This window comes from Elephantulus edwardii, unplaced genomic scaffold, assembly GCF_000299155.1.
Source record: "Elephantulus edwardii isolate Elephantulus edwardi_28Jun2011 unplaced genomic scaffold, EleEdw1.0 scaffold00032, whole genome shotgun sequence".
NCBI classification, from domain to species: Eukaryota; Metazoa; Chordata; class Mammalia; order Macroscelidea; family Macroscelididae; genus Elephantulus; species Elephantulus edwardii.
The window spans coordinates 9,439,957-9,460,288 of NW_006399782.1; the positions used below are offsets into that span (position 1 = coordinate 9,439,957).

Genomic DNA, 20,332 nt, shown 5'->3' on the forward strand with positions numbered 1-20,332 from the left:
TTTTTCAGTCTCCCTGCCCCTCAACCCTGATGTCAGTCCTGTTTTATCACTGTGGCACTGTGTAGTATTTGTCCTTTGGTGACTGGGATATTTCACTCAGCATAATGTCCTTCAGGGTCATCCATTTCGAATAATATTATATGAGTTCCTTGTTTTTCAATGCAACATAGTATTCCTTTGTGTATTCCTATACCACAGCTTCACTATCCATTCATTTGTTGATGGGCACTTTCATGAACTTGTTTTAATTTTCTTAACTTCAATTTGAACTTATACATGAATGATTAATGGTATGTGCCATAGTCAGCCCCTGGACTTGTAACTGCTGATGTTGAGCTTTCCCATTGACTCTTTGCACACATGCAAAATTCCTGACTCCTGGGTAGTTCATCCGCTGAAGTCCATGTGTATAGACATCATTCACGGTTTTTAAAAGGTATTCACCATGAATAAATCATTGATTGTACAAAGCTCTATCATTCAATCTCCAGCTTCATTTCTGTCACCAAGTCTGTATTTTCAAATTTCTTTTGTTTCCAAATTTTGCACTCCACGCTCGAATTATTGTTATATTTTTGATTGCACGTTTGATCAATTTCAAACATAAAAGTTTGAAATAGAAGTTTCTTCTTTATCTATTGCTTTGCTGATTGGTGTGTGTATTTGAAGAATTAGTTGTGTTAACAGGTCTTCCTTGCATGTGTGTGGATAGTATCTCATCTCTCACAGCATTGCATTTCACGCTAGATCTTGAAATGCTCTCTTTGACAAAGTGACATCATTCCTTTTCAATTTGTCACTCTGGCATCCTAGATCATATGACTTTCTCATTTAAATTGACCAGCAGCAGTCTATCTCAGCTCACTAATGCCTAGGACAGAGATCTTTAAGTATTCTGTTTCCTTTTCTGTCAACTTCCAATTATCCTAGATTTATATTTCATACATTCTGTGTTATAATTATTTATGGATATTTTCAGCTGATTTTCCTCATTTTTTTAGTCACCTTCCAAACTGAGGGTCTTGCCTCTAGCACGATATCTAACAATATTCTTCTGTTATTCTTAGGGTTTTTGACAATCTGCTATTTCTGAAGTAAATAGCCAATCCTGCTTCTTAGTCTGTAAGCTCTACTGAAGTCTGTCCACCATGGGTGATGCTTCTTTTTTTAAATTATTATTATTAATTTTAGTGAAAGTTTGCAGAGACTTTGGATTTCCATTCATTCATTGTTGCACTTTTTCTCTTTAACATACCAAAAACATCTTTGGGAATAGGGCTTTGGAACCTTTAACTTATCAAAAAGCATCTTTGGGAATAGGACTTTGCAATCTTTATTTTCAACAAGATCATGAAAAGTTACTAAGCCAGATTTAGGGAGCTCTAGTGGCCCAGGCTGCTCCTTGGAGGCAAGGATTCTGAGGCTCCATTTGGGCATGTTGTAAAGAGTGACCAGTCCTTGGAGAGGAACATCATGCTTGGGAGAGTGGAGGGACAGAGCAGGAGAGGAAGGCCCTATATGAGGTGGAATGATTCCATGAGTAGGCTAGTGAGGGTAGGTGTGTTGGAGACAGTGATATTGGTACAGGATAGAGCAGGGTTTAGGGCTGTTGTATATAGGGTTGCTATGAGTTATAGGCCATTCGACAGCACACAACAAGTGGCCTAGTGGTAAGAACCTGTGCTGCAATCCCAGAGGCATGCGGTGTGAGGTCACCAGCTGCTCCGGAGGAGAAGGATGGACAATCTCCTCTTGTGCAATTAACTGCCTTTGAAAACCCACTGGAGGGCCAGCTATGGGTCAGTTCTGACTCTATGGCACACAACAACAATAAGGCAGATTTAGGGAGCTCTGGTGATATTGCCCTTAATGGGTTTAAACCAAATACTTTGCATCTCTGGTATTTGAGTCCACAAATTGCTCTAAAGGAGAAAGATGAACAGTTCCCTTCCATGTGATTTACAGCCTCAGAAGCTCAGTGGAGGGTCCTGATGAATTATAAATAACTTGACCATTGAGTTGTTTTTTGTTTGGTTTTTTTTTGAAAGCAGACTCTGGTCCATTGAAATTCAGAAATGACTTGCTGATGCTTCTGACTCTTTGCTACTTTCTTTATGTTTCTCTTTATTGTCTCATTTGTGCCTCACTAGATGAATGACAGAGATACTTATTTCCTTGCATCCCCTCAATGCTAGTACATTAGGAAAGGGAAAGACCCTGGGGAAAATATTGTTGTAGCCAAGAAGGGAACATGTGAGCTGGTCTCTCAAGTATGAAGGAAAATGATAGGAAAGCTAATAGAGGACCTGAAAAGTATCCAGGGAGTTATCGCTACAAATTATATTATTTATGGAAAAAAGGAAAGGAAGTAATTGAGAGGCATGGAGTAAGCCCAACTCTCCTTTCTCCTCACCACTGAAATAGGGACGTGAAGAAGGAAGTGGCAAAAATGTCCTTCTTTCTGGAGGAAGCCAGGGTTTAATTTAAATGCAGAGGGTAGATTAGAGAAAAAATTGTCCTTAACGGAACCAGTTGACCACAGACACTATAGGCAGGTTCTAGTCTGGAATGAGTTTTGAAAGATAAGGAGGCGAATTGAAGAGAACGAAAATGAAGATATACCTTGGGCATGGTCTTTTGCTTCTTCACAGAAGTGACTGAGTTGGGAGCCTAGTATGATAGGAAAAGCACAGTCTTGGCTGTTCACACATTCACACTCTGTGCTTTGCTCTCGGGGAAATCTTGGCCTAAGAAGTTCACCTCTGAGCCCTAACTTCCTCATCTGACTCCCACACTAAAAGATTCCTTTGATGACTAGTTAAACCCATTATGTCCCAGTTGATTCTGACTCCTAACAACCCTGCAGGGTAAAATTAATTGTAGGCCAAAGAGAGGAAGATTCAACCAGATGGACTGACACGGTGACTGCAGCAATGGGCTCGGGTGTGTCAGAGTTGATGAGGATGGTCCAGGATAGGACAGGGTTCAGATCTGTTGCTTCTAGGGTTATTGTGGGTCATACTCGACTTTATAGCACTTAACACCACCACCATGGAGCAGTAGTGTCACTAATATACGGGGGAGGGGGTGTGTGTAACATATATGTGTGTGCACACATGAACACAGATGCAAACCACATCCCTTGAAATGGCCAAGAAAGGGCACTAAGGTCCCAGAGTCCCCAGTGGAAGTAGCAGTCAGATTAGTGTCCACACCCAGACAGAGAAATATCTAGGTTTGGTGTCACTCCTCTCCCAGTACAGTAAATCATTAAATCATTAACCCCTTCTCTCTCTCTCTCTCTCTCTCTCTCTCTCTCTCTCTCTCTCTCTCTCTCACACACACACACACACACACACACACACACACGAGGTGGAACGGAGGGTCTCAAACTTGGCCAATGGAAAAGGGAAAGAGAGGTGGGAAGGGAAGGCAGCGAATCTGTCTGGAAGAGACGGGACATAGCAACACTGAGCAGGAATGAGACTCAAAGAAAGAGATGGGGATGTGTTTTGCTGGCTAGTCCCATGTGGGTGAAAATGGAGGTGGTAACACCCTGAGTTACTGCACTGGATGATACCAAACCTAGTTATGCCACCCTGTGGCATTCTGTTTCCCTAAAGATTAAACCCAACCCCCAAATACACTGTCCTCAAGCGGATTCTGGCTTATATCGACCCTCTATGGAGTTTTCAAAGCTGAAAAGCTTTTCGGGAGAAGATTGCCTACCATTCTCCTGCAGTGACTGTTGGGGTAGCAGCCCAACACACAAGCCATGAGAGCTCCTCTCCCTGAAGATTGTTTTGTTGTTGTTATGTGTCACTGAGTTAAAACCAACCCATAGCGACCCCTCCAAGTGGGTTTTCAGAGTCAGTCAATAAATCGCACAGGAGGAGATTGTCCATCTTTCTATCGCAGAACAGCGATTAGAGCCACATACTTGGGGTTGGAAGTGCAGTTCCTTACCTCTAGGCCATGAAAATTTTCCTCTCTGAAAATTGTTGTTATTGTGCACTGTTGAATCAGAACCAATCCATAGCTGACCCAGCAGTGGGCTTTCAGAGGCAGTAAATAGCAGAGGAGGAGATTGACAATCTTTCTTCCATGGAGCAGCTGGTGGATTCAAACCACCTGCCTTGTGCTGGCATCACAATGTCTTACCACTAAGCCATCAGAGCTTCTGCCCTAAAGATAGCAACCTTGGAAACCTACAGCCCTCCTCTATCCTAAAGGAGTGCTAGAAGTGGAATCCACTGGAAAGCAAAGGACCTAAGGGATTGGGGGAAGAAGGGAGGCCATGGGGGTGCCAGGTTGGTGGCTGGCCTTGTTAACAATCTGAAGCAGCCACTTCCTGCATTTAAATGTATTCCTACATGCATGGCTAGGCAGACAGCTTGGGAGACACATGCCTTAGTCAGAATGACCTAGAAATAGAAACATGAACAAAAACAACTAAACCCCTTGTTTAAAAATGGTTTTTTACTAATTTTTTAATGCAACATATATATTTTTTTCAGCATATTCTTTCCATTTCATTTTTCTCCATTAATTCATAGTTGCACATTTTACTTTTTCAAAAGAGTTACTGGGGAAAAGTTTAGCTAAGGCTCGAGCCTGGTGGATGCCTCTGGTATAAGACCAACTGCTATAGTCAAAGTCTCAGCAAGTTCATGGCTTTTTTAAACCCTTTGCATTTGTTCTATTTCTGGCCTGTGGCTGGGGGACTTGTATCTGTGGCAGAGATTTCATGGCAACTATGAGTGTTAACTCACTTAATGCTTTTGAATCAGGTCCAATTCATAGCTGGCCCTCCAGTGAGTTTAAAAGGCTGTAAATTGTGTAAATCGCCCACCATTCTCTCAGATAGCCACTTGTGGACTTGAACTACCAGAGAAATAGTGTCTTTGGGCTAGCATCACAACTGCCTAGGACTATGCTAAACTTTAGGTGACCTTGGGAATGGTTGGAATGGTGAAATGTTTTAATGCCAAGAAGTCAAATTTGAAGAATATAATTTCTTGAGGTACAATCGTTGTTTTACCCAGGGAATTTGTTCAAAGCTCTTTTCAAAAGGACAATTGATTTACTACTTCCTTAACTTCTTTCTCCTGGTGTACTCCCTAGTGCTGTGGTTAATGTTGTGCCGCTAACCAAAAGCTGCATGTTTCCAGTGGTTAAAATCCACCAGCCACTCTGAAAGAGACAAATGGATAGTCTCCTCCCATTAAGGTTTACAGCCTTAAGTTTGCCAGGCAGACTGCAGGTGTGAAGGAATAGGAAAACTTCAATGGAGACTCATAATGAAGTGTTAATAATGATGGGCATGGACCAATGGTGGTGGATGATACAAAATACAATGTATATGAAAGATTGTATGAAATAAAATGTAAGTGAAGGATAGTATAAAACACAATGTACAGGAATGAAACACAATGTAAATGAACTCTTGTATGCATACCAATAAAAAAACCAAGCACTGCCCCCAAAATAATATTTACAGCCCAAGAAACCCAATGGAGGGACTCTGTTAGCAGAAATAAACTCAGTGCCATTAAGTTTGAGTTTTTAAACATTTCTTTATTTGTTTGTTTTGTTTTGTTCTGGATCGTATCAGTGGTTAATGTGTTCAGTTGCTAACCAAGAGATTGTTGTTGTTGTTGTTGTTGTTATGTACCATGGAGTTGGAACTGACCCATCTCTGAGCCTCCAGTGGGCTTTCACAGGAGAATGTCCATCTTTCTCCTGTGGAGCAGCTAGTGGATTTGAACCACATACCTTAGGGATGGCAGTGTAGCTCCTTACCATTAGGCCACCAGAGCTCCCATAACAAAAGATTGTAAGTCAGAATTCACCTAGAGGCACTTCAGAAGACAGATCTGGCCATGTGTTTTTAAACAAATCAGCCATTGAGACCCCTGTTGACCACATTCTACTCTGACTCACTCACTCTCAAGTTGAGTAGAAATCAACTCTATGGCAACCGGTTTAAGGTAGGTCACATGGACTTGGAGGAGAGGGAGTGGCCCCTTAGCAGGGCTGTTTGGTGGAGAGAAGTGAGGTGGGGGATGTGGGGCTTGCCCTGGCTGAGGGTCTGCATTTCCCCCCTTCTTCCCCTGCAGCCCTGGCCCGCCACCGCTACATGAAGCAGGCTCGGGCCCTAATCCCTCAGATGATGGAAAAACCCCTGTACTGGGGGGCGGACAGGAGCTCCCAGGTTTCATCTTACCCAATGAACCCGCTGCTGCAGCGAGGTAAACCTTGCTAGGAGGACTTGTGGTCGGGAGGGCAGAGGGCATGGGTAGGAACCTGGGCTGACTGGGACCTCCCATGACCTTTATGGTGGGTATTTTTATGACTGGTGGAAGGAACAGATTCCTGTTAAATAATGTGACATTTTAGTGCGCTGATTCCAGGAGCACTGTTTGGGGTCAGCAATTATGCATATTCTTTTTCCTTGTTCCCATTCAGATTTGTCCCTGCGATCCAGTCTCCCACAGATGCCAATGACCCAGACTGCTGTTCCCCCTCCCATTGCCAATGGTGTTCTAGAGTATTTGGAGAAGGAGCTACGAAATCTCAACCCTGCTCAGCCTCTGCCCCTTGACCTTAAAGCCAGATCTGGGCACTTCCACAGCAAGCTGTCCTCCCTGAGCTCCGAGGTCATGGAACGCAGAATCATCCACTTGCCTCCGCTGGTCAGGGACCTGCCGTCTTCACAGAGGACTAGTGACTCCTCGCACCAGCAATGGCCCCCCCACATCCCTTCTGGACCTTGGGATCTGAGGGAGGGGAGAAGGCAGCACCGCTACTCAGATTTCCACCAGGAGCTTCAAGACCCTTGGCCCAAGGTCTGGGTGCTAGAGCAGAGGGAACTGGACCACTGGAGGCAGGGCAGGCACCGTGGCTCCAGGCTGCAGGGCTCCCCCACACCCTGGTCAGACAGGGACAGCCTCAGCGATGGCCCCTCATCCAGTGAGGCACGTTGGCGGTCCAGCCGCCCCCCTCCCAGAGGCCACTATACTGAGAGGCCTCGCAGGCCCAGCCCCCGGGAGAGTGCCCAGAGGCACAGGAAACGCAGGCACCGCAGCTACTCTCCTCCTCTGCCCTCTGGACTCAGTTCCTGGAGCTCTGAGGAGGAGAAGGAGACCCCAAGGAGCAGGGGAACCCACCGCAGACGTTCACACTCCCCAAACTGGCCTGAGGAGAAACCACCCAGCTACCGCTCACTGGATGTCATTCCAGGAAAGAATGGCAGGAAAAAAGGGAGTGTGGAGAGGCGCTCGGTGAGCCTGGGGCATGTTGTCGAGGGTCTGGAGCGGGCAGACAGGACCCTTCCTGGCTGACACGGGGCTCCTCAGGCACCAGGGAGGGTACTTGGTCTTTAGTTTGTGCATGGTGCCTGATGGGCACAGTGAGACACCCCTTGTTAGAGCTAGAAGGGACGTAGTATTGGATGCTAGTCAGTGCAGAGAGCAGGGTGCAGGGACAGGCTTGAGGCTCCAAGGGCCTCATCTTCAGTTTCACTTCATAGTCATGTGAGACAGGTGGAGCAGATCTCCTTTTCACACATGAAGAAGCAGCTCAGAATGAATGTGCAAGTTCTTAGTAGCAGAGCCAGGAGCTGAACCCAAGCCTGCATGGTTACAGCTTTTTCTCCTGTGGTAGCTACCTCACTTTACTTAGCAATCACATTTCCATACCCCAAATTAGATGACGCTGCCCAATGAAGCATGCTTGTGCAGCTCTGGGCCGTGCAAACCAGCATGCAAGTCCTAGTGCGTGTGAGGGTGGGGCCTCCTGAGATCCCCTAGAAAGGACCATTGCACCAACTGGGGGCGGGGGGCGGCAAAACAGATTATCTCTAAAATAGGAGTAAACACTTTAGGGTTCTATGAACAGATGAGGTACCAGTGGATGTCAGTGCTGATTTTCCAGCCTGAAAGGTGCAAGGTCACCGAGCAAGGGCAGAACCAAGTTCAGGTCACGAAAGACAGTTTTCTGAGGAGAAACTGCTGGGCCGACTCCAAAGTAGAGATCAGCCTCCACTTAAAGGTAGAGAGGGTTTGTAGACTGCCTTGCAAGGAAATTGGGAGTGAAGATGTTCGCAGGTGCTTGGTAGAAAAAAAGGGAGCAGGTCGGGGGTCTTGGATAGTTATTCCTGGGGAAGGAAGAGGAAATGGTTTTGCAGCTGTGACAGAGACAAACAGTTGCAGTGGATGGTCTGATCATTTCTATGGCTCTTCTGGGAAAAGGGAGGGAGAGCAGCTCCATGGTCCTACCAAAAGTGATCCTGAAGGATGGAAGGCATTTTGGACCTTTTAAGATACACCTTTTAGAAGATGTAACTTCTAGAAACCATTTAATACAGCCACGTGAAGGCTTCGGTTGATGTTATCGCTTGGAAATATTAGATTTCAGGGGCTCAAAAACACTGCTGGACTCTCTTTAGAGCCAACTTACAGTACAAGAGACCCATGAAAATCTAGTCATCTGTTGGACTAAAATCTTTTTCTCTTCGTTTTCTCTTTACTGTGATACACAGCAGGCTCAGAGGGAAGATCCCAGAGTAGGGGAGTATTAGAAAAACAAGATATTAATCTCTCATGGGCTTTGAAAGTTACAACTCTTATTGGAAAGCACAAGTTCTGCTGTGGTTTGTTTTAAAACCAGTCACATGGACGGTGTGTGTAAAGGGCCAGGCCCCTGCGGCAAGCCTGGTGCTGCTATCCTATAAGCGCAGAGGCTCAGTAAGAGAGTAACAAGTGGAGAAGAGTTAGGAGGTCCAGTATGCGTGTGTGAAACATTCCGAGACAGTCATACTTCATGCTCACAGGTGTCCTGTGAGAGAGGGAAAGGCCAGTAGAGTGAGCATAGTCATCCTTTACTAAGTGGTTCTAGGCTACGGATGACTTCTTATGCAATGTCTCCCTTAATGCTCCTACTACTCCTAATAACCCTGTTATGGGAGCTCTAGTCGTTTAGTGGTAAGGAATTGTGCTGCCAACCCAAAAGCACACAGTTCAAATCCACTAGCTGCTCCATGGAAGAAAGATGGGCTGTCTCCTCCCATGGAATTTACAGCCTCAGAAAACCTGATGGAGAGTTCAGCTGTGAGTCATTTTAGACTCAGAGGAAAATAACAACAATAACACTAGAGGTTTGTAATGTTATCCTCATTTTACAGATAATCCTATTTCTTGATGGTTACCAGTAATAATCTGAAAGACAGTCTAAAAATAACAGCCTGAAAGAAAACAACTAATCTGTCAGAGCTTAGACAATAGCTTTTTATTCAGATAGTGACTAAACCATGTCTCATCTTTATTTTAACAACAGCAAGAAAAAAATTAGTTTTGGCCCTAGATCCAAACAACATTTCAATTCTTCTTTATAACTTAAAGTATGGAGTTCCTTGTGAGTGAAAGACTTATAAGAGGATGATAGGAAGCAGCCTAACATTTTTATCATCTCAATTCTATCCCAATCACAAGAATAAGGCCTTTCCAAACCTTATTTCATTTTGTCCTCACAAGAACCCAGTGAGACTCAGAGAGATTTAGTAATATGGCCAATGTCGCATAGCCTATAAGGAGTGAAGCCAGAACTAGAAGCTAGCATTCATACTCTCATGTCTGTGCCCTTTTAAATATCAGAGAGAAGAGAATCATGTGGGGACTTTAGTATTTTCTACTGACTTATTTCGTTTTCATTATCTGGAACTATCACAATTTTCTTCACCAGCAAGGAGCCACATGAATAATTATACTGTAAGCAAAACAAAATATCTGTTGTAAAGTTGTTTCTGAGAGGTAAAGACTTTGCTGAAGATCATTTTAAAAGCCTCTTTTATGTAGAATCTTTCAGTGATGTTTCCCCCAGTTATTACTCTAAAACTCTACTTTCCACCCAGTGCCTGAGGGCTCAGTGTGAAGCCTGAGGCAGAGTGGTTGGTTTGAAAAACATAATTTTGTTTGTAATTTGCATTTGAATGCCTCCTTCCCTCTTTTGGGTAGATAGAACTAGATGCTTTTATAGTCTGTCACAGAAACTGAGAAAGTTACAATGGGCCACTAGATGGTGACTTTCGATTGTGTATAAATTGACATTTCTGTTTAATCCTTGAGTTGAAAAGATAGATCACTATTTTCTGAAATCAAGCTTTCAGCAACTAGAATATTACCAAAATTTTTTACAGAATATTATTTAAAAATGCCTTGATAGGTATTCAGAGTAATAGCAAATAAACAAAAAACCTGGCTTACATGGAACTTTCTCTCAAGAGTGATATCAAACTAGTATGTGTAAACAAAGGCTTTGGTGCAGTTGATCTCATAGGAACCCCAAATAGGTCTCTGGATCCAGGAATAATTGGAAATCTTGTCGAAGGATCACTCACTCAATTCCAGAACAGAGGTCTTCTCAAGTCAGAGATGTTAGGTAGTCTTCCTGCTGCCAAAGCTACAATCTCAGAAAATACAAGAAGCAGTAACTTCAAGTGATTAACTCCAATGGCTACCGACAAAGGGCCCCTGCATTCCTGACCTCCTTTGACAAATTTATGCTCCGAACCTTGCCCTGACTCCTGAAGGCATTTCTGGCTTGCTCTGTGCACACTTCTCATCAAGAGAAAGGACTGCATTCTTTTCTCTCCAGGCTAAAAGCTTTCTGTAGAAGATCCCAGTGTTGGTTGGTTGTTTTTATTTTCTATTTCCTTAACTCTTTGATGTAATGAAAAAGAAACCAGATCCGAATTTTTACTCTACTTCCAATAAAATGTCTAGTTCTTGATCACGTCGACATGTACTTTTCAGCAAGTCCTGGAAAAGCACTTTTTGCCACATTCTGTTGCTTTCCTTCATATCATAAAGCATTCATTCACAATATTTTGGTGACTCTATTCTTGAAACTCACTTTGCTGAAAAATTGGAAACACAAATAAATCTTGTTTTATATACCAATCTGAATGTACATACATGTAAGAGGCATTTTGAACAGTGTACTTTGGGATAGACTCCTATCTTCCTAATTCAAGTAAGAGGAAAAGGTCATATTCCTACATCACACTTGTAGACAATGAAAAACAAGCATAATGAGCCTTCATAATACACAATTGTAGAAACATGAACAGTACAAACCACAGTCCTTGACTTCATGAAGTAAATAAGTGCACAAAGATCAGGCAGAATAATTTTTGAAGAAAAACCACTGAGTTAGGTCAGGAAAAGGTAGTGATATTTGAGGAAACTTCCAAGATATATGAAAAAGGATGAACTTGAACTTCCCCCCCATTTTTTCTTTTTTATTATTAATTTTAATGAAACTTTACAGAGACCTAAAATTTTTATTCATTCATTGTTGCACTTTTCTCCCTGCCCCCCTCCTCCCAATTCACTCTTCTCTTTGAAAAGTAAAAAAAAAAAAATCCTTCCATTGTTGAGGGAAGGAATGATTCAGGAGAAAATACAGTGCGGGGTTGGAGAATCAGGCTATAACTCCAAGAATGGAACAGAATATTTTTGTTTTCAGTCTAAGAGAGACTCAAAACGTTGATGGGGGGAAAAGGAAGGAGGGGGGAATACAGAGAAAGAGATAGAATGAATAAATTATAAGAAATTAAATGTATTTGAGATCTATCAGGAACCTAGGAGGGGTGAGGAGTCCAAGCCTATAGAAGAGACAGACTTCACATGAAGAGTCAAGAAAGATGTTTTTGATTCAGATGTTGTCTCAACAATCACCCAGTCACCTCAGTTTTACACATGAATCAAGCCAACCTTGTATAGTACATGCATGGACAATAGCTGACCAGCTTTCCCCCCTATTTTATCCCCCAGGAGAGAGAAAGCTCCCATAGTGGAAGGAGTGTGGTCATTTAGTCCCTGGACAAAGCACGTGGCTGCGTCTCAGTTCCAGTGTGTCACCAGCATCGTCTAAATTTCCTGCTGACTCTAGAGGGATCCTCCAAGTCTGTATCAGTTTGGTTTCAGAAGCTGAGAATCAAACAGAAGACTTGAAAAGAAAAGAGTGTAAGGAGTTAATAACTGTCACTTTAGCTTTGGCTCATGCTGTTTGTATATACAGTCTCTAAGTGGTAATGGACCTTGATGGAAATGTAATCTTTAAAGAACTTAGCTGCCCAAGTCTTCGACTAGGTCACACTGCTCAGGATGACAGCAATTCGCAAAGTGAGAACTCAGGAATCTTTTAGAAGAGATCAGATGTTTCAGGAGCAATAAATCTATGGGGTATTTTTGGTCATAGTTCCTGGAAACTTGTCTCCCTCTATTGCACGTGCTGAGGCTTCACCTACATTAGGACACCCTGCTGCCTCCTGTGTTTCCAGTTAGAGATGGCCCAGGAAAAGCCCTGGACCCTGTTCCTACGGGCAATTTAATCCAAGTGTAGAAAATTACAGGAAATAATTTTCCATTTGTTTTGCTCTTGCTCTTTTTTTTGGGGGGGGTCTACCTCTAATTTATATTTTCTTGTATATTATGCATCTATTAAACCCCCTTTAAATGTTTCCTGGGAATGACAGTATTTAAAGAAACAGGAAAGAAATAAATTGTACTGGATTGAAAATTCTAACCCAAATAAACATCTGTTTTGCTACTTTGGTGCTGTTGATTGTGTTAAGGCTTTTTGTCCACTGAAGGCTCATCAGAACAAAAGGCTCAGAGCAGGGGGAACAACCTGAGTCATTCTGGCATCACCTTTCTCCGGGTGCCACTCAGCATTCCAGAGTTAAGATTTCCCAACCAGACACATCTATGCCATCTCTTACCACGCAGGGAACCCCACGAAGAGACGATGCTCTTCCAATAATATGATAATAAGTTCTACCTCCTTTGCAATTTTTTCCCAGCCCCCTCAATGGCTTTCTTAATTCATCAGTGCTTGATAAGGAGACACACACCTTGAGAAGAAGACTGGAAGGAAATCTTCTGAAAGGGGTGTGTGTGTGTGTGTGTGTGTATAAGCTTGATTATTTAGATCCTGGTATACTACGTCTTTTTGTTGTGTGCCACTGAGTCAACTACAACTCATAGCGTCCCTATAAACAATGGAGCTGAACATTGCCGTATCCTGTGTCATCCTCATCATCTCTGACATACTTGAGCTCATTATTACCATCACTATGTCAGTCCATCTCATTGAGGGCCTTCCTCTCTTTCTCTGACCCTCCTCCTTGCATCATGTCCTTTCTTCTAAACACTGGTCCCTCCTAACAACATGTCCAAAATATTTGAGATGAAGCTTCACCATCCTTGAAAGAGCACCCTGCACTTTCTCCAAGACATGGTTACATGTTCTTTTGGTAGTTTGTGGAATAGTCCGTCCTCTACTCCAATGCCACAACTCAAGGCATTGATATTCTTGAGCCCATTGTTATAGTCACTGACTACTGTTGTTGTTATTTGCCATTGCCTACAACTCATAGTGACCCTATGTACAATATAGCTCTGAATTCTGCCCTGTCCTAAGCCAGTCTCACTCACTGACTCTGACACATCTACCACCAATACCCCAGTTGCTGTGTTAATCCATCTCATCTAGGATCTAGCACATGGGAAACCTTAACTTGGTGAACCAAACCCAACCCAAAAAGCCTTCTGCTGTCAAATGTTATGTACTATCAAGTTGGAACTGATTTATGGCTGACCCTCCAGCGAGTTTTCCGAGATTGTAAATCAAAGAGGAAGAAATTGCCCATTTGTCTCCCACAGAACTGCTGTTGGGTTTGAACATGTGCATTTGGATTGGTAGCACAGCTCCTTACAACTTCCAGTATATAGTGACTTGCAAAATAAAGGAGACCTGCCTAGAAGGGTTTCCAAAGGTATAAGCCTGTACAAAAAGAGACTGTACCATTCTTCTCCCTTGGAGTTGCTAGTGGAGTTTGAACTTTAGGCATTTCGATTAACTGCTTAGTGCTTGCTTTCTTTTTTCTTTCTTCCCCACACTTACAAAAATACTTCATGCCAAAACCAAAACAAAAGTACTTCATAAGAGGTAGGCTTATTTGGCAACCAAGTGTAAAATGCACATGTTATTTGCTTTAACAAACCAAGGTTGCTTTTCGTCCTGCCAGGGTTACTTTTCATGACCTAGCCAGAGGGAATTCCTTCTGCCAGCTCAAGCAGCACTAACATAGAGACTAGCGGGCGCCTCAGCAGACAACACACTATTACAGCAGCTCTGAAAGTGAAATTGGTATAGAACCAAGGCTAATAAAAGTAGGCTAAGGTAAGTGTACTAAACTTAAACAGAGTAATTGCTTGTAAAAGAAAATATTTAAATATTTCCTTTACAAGACTCAGAGTCTCCCAATATAATACACAAAATATACAGGTTGTACTTTTTTAAAAAAACTCATCTGTCGTGCAAGGAAATGAGAAAAGCAGTCAACTGAATCTAGCATTAAGAGGAATCAGTTGGGGGAATTTTTTGATAAGGATTTTGAAACAGCCATCATGGAAAAACTACAACAATTACAGATTTTCTTGAAGGTTTAGAAAAATACATGTTCTCAGCAAAGAAGTTAGAAGGTATGAAAAAGAAGTTAAAAGGTATGTAAACAACAGAGCTGAAAACTATAATATAAGAAATTGGCATGCTGAGTGGGCTCAACCACAGAGTGGAGGTAACAGAGGCTCAATCCATGAATAAGTGGACAGAACAACGAAATAATCCCATTTGAACAAGAGAGAAGAAAATACACTTGAAAAAAAAAAATGAACAGAGTCTCAGCAATCTATGGGGCAATAATAAAGTGGCCAAGTTTTCTAGAATCAGAATTTCACGAGTAGAAATAATAATTGAAAGCTTCTCAATTTTGCAAAAGACACCAACCTAGAGATCTGAGAAGCTGAATGGAACTCCAACATGACAGCCCAAAGAAACCCTTGACAAGGTACATCATAATCAAACTTTAGACGGAAATTAGAGCATTTGCTGTATAGGAATACCAATTTGAAGAGCAGCAGATTTTCATTTTAAATCGCAGAGGAGAAAGTGAAAAACAATCTTTTATCTACTGGTATTAAACAAATACATTGCAGCCACTATGAAAATGATACAAAGAAACATACTCAAAACTACTGTAAATTGGGAAGAAATTATAAAAATATATAAAATAGTGTTAAAAAAGCCAAGAAAGAAAACATCAGATGAAAATCTGAGAAAATAGAATGTAAGTCATAGTAGACTAAATAACTACTATAACAATAAATGATTTGTTAAAGTAAACAACATAGGCATTTTACATTTGTTTGCCAAGTAAGCATACCCCTTGTTGTTGTTTTTATGTGCCATCACGTCACCTGCAACTCATAGTACACTAGCTTTGAAACCTGTCCTATCCTGAGCCAATTTCACCATCTCCAAAAGATCTAATCTCATTTCTCCAGTCACTGTTAATCCATCGCATCCTGTGTCTTCCTCTCCTGCGCTGACCCTCCCCCCTTCCAACCATGATGTCCTTCATCAAGGACTGGATCCCTCCTGGCCACATAAGCAAAGAATGTGAGCCTCAAAATCCTTGCATATAGGGAGCAGCCTGGTTTCACCCTCTCCATGGCAGACCTATTTGATCCCCTAGCAGTCCACAGTATGTTAAACACCCTTCTCCAGCACCACAACTCAAAGGCATTGATCCTTCTTCTATCATCTGTATTTATTGTCCAGCTCTCAGATGAACGGCAAGTAATTGTGAAGATATGATCTGGATCATGTGCACCTTAGTCTCCAGACTGACATCATTGCTCTTCAGTACTCTAGAGAAGTCTCTGACAACAGACTTTCCCAATGCAATTCGTCTTTTTATTTCCTGACTGCTGGTGCCAAGAGTGTTGATAGTAGAACCAAGCAAGCTGAAGTTATCAATAATCTCAGTCTCTTCTACATCCATCATGAAGTTGCTAATTGGCTTAGTGATAAGAATCTTTGTTTACTTAAGGTTGAACTTCAATTCATATTGAAGATTACCCCATATGTAGTTTTGTTTTGTTTTTTTAATGCAATATTTTTGTTAAGTGTGCAATGCCAATGTTTATACATGTTATGAAAAATTAATGTGTTTTTTCTTAAAATGCTTCACAGGAGAAGTGTGCATTGGTAAAAAACAAACAACAAAACAAAACACAAAGCATACATGTTATTTGTGTAGAACTACAGCAATTATAATGGAAGTGATCTAAAATTATCCAATCAAAAGACAGGCTGACCCAGTGGATTGAAAACAACCCTACAATATGCAGCTTACACACACACACACACATACACACACACACACAATCACTTTAAAGTCAAACAGAAGTAGATGAAAGGAAAATCAATAGAAAAAGATATTCACATATTAATAATTTTTAAAAGAAATGGCAATATTGGTATTAGATAAAGTAGACATCAAAGTAAACAACCAGAGAAAAAGAGGAACATTATATCAAAACAAAAGATCAATCCATTAGGAGGATACAAGGGGCACTAAATGTGTTGACAGTAAAAATGTTGTTGTTGTTATGTGCCGTTGAGTCGTTTGCGACTCATAGCGACTCTGTGCACAACAGCCCTAAACCCTGCTCTATCCTGCGCCAACCGCACTGCCTCTGACACACCCATCCCTATTACCCCAGTCACCGAATCAATCCACCTCATAGAGGGTCTTCCCCTCCTGTGCTGTCCCTCCACCCTCCCAAGCATGATGTCCCTCTCCAAGGACCCATCGTCCCTCCTGGCAACATGTCCAAAGTATGTCAGACGAAGCCCCAGAATCCTTGCCTCCAAGGAGTAGCTTGGTTTAATCCTCTCCAAGATGAATCTGTTTTCCTGGCAGTCCATGGTACATTCAGTACTCTTCTCCAGCACCACAGCTCAAAAGCATCAACTCTCCTTCTGTCCTCCCTGAACATTGTCCAACTCTCTGATGCATAACAAGCGATTGCAAAGACCATGGCCTGTATCAGGCGCACCTGTGAGACAAAAGCTGACAAAGCTAAAATGAGAAATAAAACGATTTACCAAAAGTGACTAACTAGTACTAACTAGTATAGGACAGAGAACTTCCAGAAGTCCAAGTTGGGTTTAGAAAAGGCCATGGCACCAGGGATTTCATTACTGATGTCAGATGGATCCTGGCTAAAAGCAGAGAGTAACAGAAGAATGTCTATTTGTGTTTTATTGACTATGCAAAGGCATTTGATTGTGTGGATCATAACAAACTATGGCTAACATCAAGAAGTATGGGAATCCCAGGACACTTAATTACAGTCATACAAAACCTATAACTAAATCAAGAAGCTATTATCTGGTCAGAGCAAGGGACGAGAACATGGTTTTAAATCAGGAATGGTGTGTGTCAGGGTTGATTCCTTTCTTCATATCTATTCAATCTGTAAATTGAGTAAATCATTCAAGAAGCGGAATTCTATGAAAAATTTGGCATCAAGATCAGAGACAGACTCATCAACAACCTGTGTTACATAGATGATCCAACCTTGCTTGCCGAAAGTGAGGAAGACTTGAAATGCTTGCTGCAGAAGATCAAAGAGCTGTAAAACTTTCAATATAGATTGCATCTAAATAGTAAGAAGATAAAACTCCTCACCACTGGATCAGTGAGCAACATCATGATAGATGGAGAAAAGGTTGAAATTGTCAACAACTTCATCATCTTACTTGAATCCACAGTCAACACCTTGGTACCTACAGTCAGGAGATCAGGGAAAGTATTGCATTGGGCAAGTCTGCTGTAGGGAGCTTTCCAAAGTGCTAAGGAGCAATGATGCTCATTTGAAGACTAAGGTGTACCTGATTCACACTATTTCAATCATTTGTTATGCATCTGAGAGCTGAGCTATGAATAAGGATGACAGAAAAAGAATTGATGCCTTTGAGTTGTGGTGTTGGAGAAGTGTACTGAGTATCTCATGGACTGTCAAAAGAACAAATAGATAAGTCTTAGAAAAAGTGCAGCTAGCATACTTTTTGAAGGCAAGGATGATGAAGCTTCATCTCACATACCTTGAACATTTAGCTAGAAGAAGCCATTGCTTGGGAAGGTACATTGGAGAGCTGGTGTATAAGAAATAGATGCAGTGTAGCAGTGGCTGGGTCTGACTTATACCCACTTCATAAAGGGAAACTTTCCTCAAAATAATATCAGTTGTACCACACAAATAACTACATGGTCAGACATGTAACCCCACATTCCCCTACATTTATTTCTATGAATCATTGGGTCCAATGTTCATTGCAATGTGACTCACAGACATTACTCACAGTTGTGGTGTTCATTAAAGAAATAGGTTGGAGAAGTGAGGCAAAGAATGCTACATGACGCAAGTCCACAGTGATTAATCCAGAAGTCCCAAGCCAGATTAACAAGGCATAATTCCTTAATTAATGAAAGTCTAGGTTCATTTTGGCAGCAAAAATACTACTCTGGTTCAGTCATCCAGCAAACTTCATCTCAGAACAGTTACAAAACAGCTTTTCCTTTAATCATCCAGCAAGCAAACATTTAACTGTGATTCCATCTGCAGGGTTCCTCAGGTTACACCTTGCAACAGTCTCTTCACAGTCTCTCATGGCCTCTTCATAGCAGTGCAACAGTCTCTTCACCCTTCTCCATCACCATTTTTCCTTACAGTGTGGAAAGTGCTCTCTTACGTTGGTCCCACAGCTGTTGATGATTTGCAAGACCATAAGTGCACTATTAAAGTAGCTGGAGACCATACCCCTAATGGGGGCTAATGCAATGGCTAAAAAAGCTAATTTTTAAAGATTCTGACACCACAGTTGGAGGAAGAGAGGAGACCCTCAATGAGATAAATTGACACAGAAAACACAGCAATGGGCTTAAGTATGTCAGAGATAATGAGAACAGCACAAAATAGGACAAGGTCTAGACTGGGTGTTCATAGAGTTGTTATGACTTCTACTCGATGGCATCTAACAACCACCACCTCTAGTAGAGTTGGAGACTTTCAAATATAAATATGTTTGCCTATGAGATTGAAAATAAGGCATGCATGTCTGTTCTCGCTAATTCAGTTCATTTTTACCCTAGCTATTCTACGAGAGTTCTCTATTGAAATATTGCTCTAAACTTTTTTGGATAATTTTCAGCAGAATCTTGCTTGCATGTGATATCAATGATATTGTTCGATAATTTCCACACTCTGTTAGGTCACCTTTCTTTGGAATGGGAACAAATATCGATCTCTTCCAGTCAGTTGACTTTCCTCCAGATTTCTTGGCACAACTTAGTGAGCACATCCAGGGCAGCATCTGTTTGTTGAAATAAATCAATCGGTATGCAGTCAACTCCTGGAGCCTGGTTTTTTGCCAATTCCTTCATAGCAACTTGAACTTCCTCCTTCATCACCATAGGCTCTTGCTCATATGTTATTTCATGAAATTCTTCTGTGTCAGCCAATTCCTTCTGATACAGTGACTCTGTGTACTTCATCCATCTTCTTTTGATACTTCCTGGATCATTTAACATTCTACCCAAAGTACCCTTAAGTATTGCCACCCATGGCTTGAATTTCTTTTTCAACTCCTTCAGCTTAAGAAACACTGATTGAGTTCAGCCCTTTTGATTTTCTGACTCCAGCTCTCTGCATATTTCATTATAGTATCTTGCTTTGTCGTCCTGAGCTGCCTTTTGAAATTTTCTGTTCAGCTCTTGATTTCTTGATTTCTTCCTTTAGCTTTGGCTTCTCAGCACTCTAATGCACTCAGAGTCTCATCTGACATCCATCTTTGTCTTTTCTTCTTCTTCAGCCTTTGTAATGATCTTTTGCATTCTTCATGGGATGATTTTTCTCGATATCCTCCTAGAGCTCATTTGATCTCAAGGCCTCAAACCTGTTCCTGAGGTGGTTTTAAAATTTGAGTGAGACAGACTTAAGGTCAAATTTTGGTTCCGGTGGATTTGATTTAATTTTCCTCAACTCAGCTTGAACTTTCATATGAGTAGTTGGTGGTCTGTCCCACCATCAGCATTCAGCCTGGTTTTCACTGCTGATACTGAGCTTCTCCAGCAAGTCCTTACACAAATGTGATCAATTTGTATCCTATGCATACCATCAGGTGAAATCCATGTGCAGGCTGGATTTAGAAGAGGTCATGGTACTAGGGATATTATAGCTAATGTAAGATGGATCTTGGCAGAAAGCAGAGAATATCAGAATGCCTATCTGTGCTTCATTGACTATGCAAAGGCTTTTGACTGTGTGGATCACAACAAGCTGTGGCTGACTCTGAGAAGAATGGGAATCCCAGAACATTTGATTCTGCTAATGTGAAACCTATCCTTGGACCAAGA

At 41.8% G+C, this 20,332-nt stretch overlaps 1 protein-coding gene across 1 annotated transcript in view; it reads left to right on the forward strand.

The window, feature by feature from the left end:
* The window catches only part of ILDR1 (immunoglobulin-like domain containing receptor 1), a 60,362-nt gene extending 48,470 nt beyond the window's left edge, over window positions 1-11,892 (forward strand). The window contains exons 6-8 of the mRNA XM_006884239.1: window positions 6,120-6,251; window positions 6,469-7,283; window positions 11,835-11,892. Of these exons, the coding sequence (XP_006884301.1) occupies window positions 6,120-6,251; window positions 6,469-7,283; window positions 11,835-11,876 (989 nt within the window). The 3' untranslated portion in view covers window positions 11,877-11,892. The remainder of the gene's footprint in view (window positions 1-6,119; window positions 6,252-6,468; window positions 7,284-11,834) is intronic.
* Window positions 11,893-20,332: the final 8,440 nt, after the last annotated feature.